The 2,765-nt window shown below is 40.5% G+C and overlaps 3 protein-coding genes across 3 annotated transcripts in view; all 3 read left to right on the forward strand.

Annotated features, from left to right (window-relative positions):
• The window catches only part of LOC147817491 (uncharacterized), a 75,376-nt gene that overhangs the window by 20,867 nt on the left and 51,744 nt on the right, over positions 1-2,765 (forward strand).
• Positions 1-2,765, forward strand: part of LOC111645428 (GTPase IMAP family member 8-like) — a gene marked incomplete at its 3' end in the record, with an annotated part of 61,805 nt that overhangs the window by 20,282 nt on the left and 38,758 nt on the right. The window contains exons 3-4 of the mRNA XM_087170515.1: positions 394-450; positions 540-599. Coding sequence (XP_087026641.1) covers positions 394-450; positions 540-599 — 117 coding nt within the window. The remainder of the gene's footprint in view (positions 1-393; positions 451-539; positions 600-2,765) is intronic.
• The window catches only part of LOC147817494 (GTPase IMAP family member 8-like), a gene marked incomplete at its 3' end in the record, with an annotated part of 5,439 nt that continues 4,008 nt past the window's right edge, over positions 1,335-2,765 (forward strand). The window contains exons 1-2 of the mRNA XM_087170517.1: positions 1,335-1,341; positions 1,457-2,490. Of these exons, the coding sequence (XP_087026643.1) occupies positions 1,335-1,341; positions 1,457-2,490 (1,041 nt within the window). The remainder of the gene's footprint in view (positions 1,342-1,456; positions 2,491-2,765) is intronic.

The raw sequence follows: 2,765 nt of genomic DNA on the forward strand, positions 1-2,765 counted from the left end.
CATTCACTGGTTCTGATATCAACACCCAGAGGGAAGAGTTCAGGTTCCATTGAAAACTATATGCAACATCCACTGTTAGGAGACTTTATCAGAAAATGTAGATCCAGGTTGTTGTGGAACAAGAACCTTGAACATCAACAGCTGTTAACACATCTGGATGAAGTGGTGAAGGGGAACAATGGAGATCATGTGAGCTGTGATGTTTTCAAAGATGCACCATCGGTCTCATCGAGGGGTCATCAAGGAGAAGGAGTCGGTGTCAAGCTGGATCCTGCTGAAGCTCCAGGTAAGTGCAGGAACAATCTTTATATTTCATCAATACAACTCATCAATTATCAGCTTTGAATATTGAGTTAAAGGTGTTTTTCAGTTAATTATGTTTAATTGTTATAGGTCCAGGATTTTCCATGTCAGGTTTACTGTCTTCAACAATAAACTATATCCCCAACTGTAAGTACACTTCCAAATGATTATCATCAGTTAGAGATCTAGGAGAAAGTTGATTTACTGTGATTAATATTGATTTTATTTTTTAACAGTGATGAAATCTTGGTCTACAGCACAGACTCCATCATCAGTCCAAAGCACAAGCCACCAGTGTAAGTGAATAAATAATATCAGACAAAAGTTTCAGTTTCAAATCCTCACTTTGTCCAATTTTAATCAACTTCCTACAAAATTATAAAACATGACTGAGACATTCACTCAGGTCCCAGTTTAATAGGTAAACCTAGTTAAACTAATTAGATCTAATACAAAATGTTCTTTTGTTATTTTGCCTACACCCAATGATATAAATGGGGGAGACAACATTACAGAAACACCTGTCAGTATATCTTAATATAATTCAAATTACATCTTCCAAAATGAGTATTGCAGGATTGTTGGATTACACTGAATTTGTTTTAGCTAGGTGTTCCTAATAAACTGACATGTGAGTGTCATTTTAGGTCCTAATGTGTAAGACAGTAAAACATGAATAACAATGAATCTGCACCAATTACAGTGCAGAGTGTTTATGATGCACATAAGGAAAATACATGTTACCACATACAGCTATGCAAGTTCAGAACCATGTTCTTCAGTTCAGTAGAGAATCAGCATCTAGTCTTATAATCAGTTTCACAGATGAGTCCAATGTGAGCAACTCCTGAACTCAGCAGACACATACTCTGAAGTTTGGAGAACTTGAGGAGGAAGCCTGAGTCATTTTCCTGGGACAGATCATTGAGGTAGTTAAAGGACAGAGGGGAAACTCTCCCTGAGTGGAGAGAGGCTCTGGATGTTGTTGAGCTGTCTTCATTGACAGGCCTCTTCACTGTGATGTGTAGGTCATGGACAGTGGACAGATTCGTTTTCATCAAACTACCTGCAGTTTCCTAGTATCTGAACTCAGGTTCACTCACCTGTTGACACCAACTCCAACTTGTGACATTTCTTCTCTGTTTTCTTTCAGTGTCTGAACTCAGGATTGTTCTGGTGGGAAAAAGTGATGACAGAAAGAAGAAGCTGTGTGACTTCATCCAAAAGAATCAGAGTTCTCGTCTCCAAAAACAACGTGAGGTCATCAGTGGAGAGTGGAGAGGAAGACCATTAACAGTGGTGAAAGCTCCAGACATGTTCAGTCTGTCTGAGGAAGCAGTGATAGAAGAGGTGAAGAAGTGTGAGACTCTTTGTTCTCCTGGACCAAATGTTCTGCTGCTGTTAGTGAAACCTTCTGATTTCACTGAGGAGAACAGACGAACACTGAAGTTCATCCTGAGTCTGTTTGGTCCAGATGCTTTTAAACACTCGATGGTCGTCATGACAGAGAAGAAGAGAGGAACACAACACACTGTCAACCAGCTGCTTCAAGACTGTGGAGGAAGACTCTACAACATGTCTGAAGATAAACACCAACTGTTGATGCAGAAGATTGAGAACATTGTGCGTGAAAACAAAGAAACCTTCCTCACCTTCTCTGAAGAGCCTGAACACATGAAACCAGCTTTAAACCTGGTTCTGTGTGGGAGGAGAGGAGCAGGGAAGACTTCAGCAGCCGAGGCCATTTTAGGTCAGACAGAGCTTCATTCAGTCTCCAGCTCATCAGAGTGTGTTAAACATCAGGGAGAGGTGAGAGGACGTCAGGTTTCCCTGCTGGAGCTTCCTGCCTTGTATGGAAAACCTCAGGAGGAAGTGATGAAGGAATCATTCAGGTGTATCTCCCTCTGTGATCCTGAGGGCGTCCATGCCTTCATCCTGGTCCTACCTGTGGGTCCCCTCACTGATGAAGACAAGGGAGAGTTAGAGACCATCCAGAACTCATTCAGCTCTCGAGTCAATGACTTCACCATGATTCTGTTCACTGTGGAGTCAGATCCTGCAGCTCCAGCTGTTGTTGACTTTAAAGGAAAGAGCAGAGACATCCAGGAGCTGCTTCAGAGCTGTGGAGGAAGATCTGTTGTTGTCAACATCAAGAACAAACAGCAGATCTCTGAGATGTTGGAGGCTGTGGACAAGATGAGACACAATAAGGACTCACGATGCTGCTACACAACAGAAACATTTGCTCATGCTCAAATAGAAAAGATCATTAAACAAGAGCAAAGCCTTCAGTCACTAAACTCTGACCTTATTAATCTGAAAACAAAAAACCAAGGAAATTGTAAGTACAATACATTTTTTTTAAATATGAATAATAATCAATAATTTAAAAAAAAATCTGTCATAAACCATTCATTCACGTTACGTTTATACTTGAACAAAGAAAACTTAATGTCTTCTCA

The sequence above is a fragment of the Seriola lalandi genome, unplaced genomic scaffold (genome assembly GCF_002814215.2).
Source record: "Seriola lalandi dorsalis isolate HSWRI2012SDOR001 ecotype SW California unplaced genomic scaffold, Sedor1 jcf7180002054951, whole genome shotgun sequence".
Lineage (NCBI taxonomy): Eukaryota > Metazoa > Chordata > Actinopteri > Carangiformes > Carangidae > Seriola > Seriola lalandi.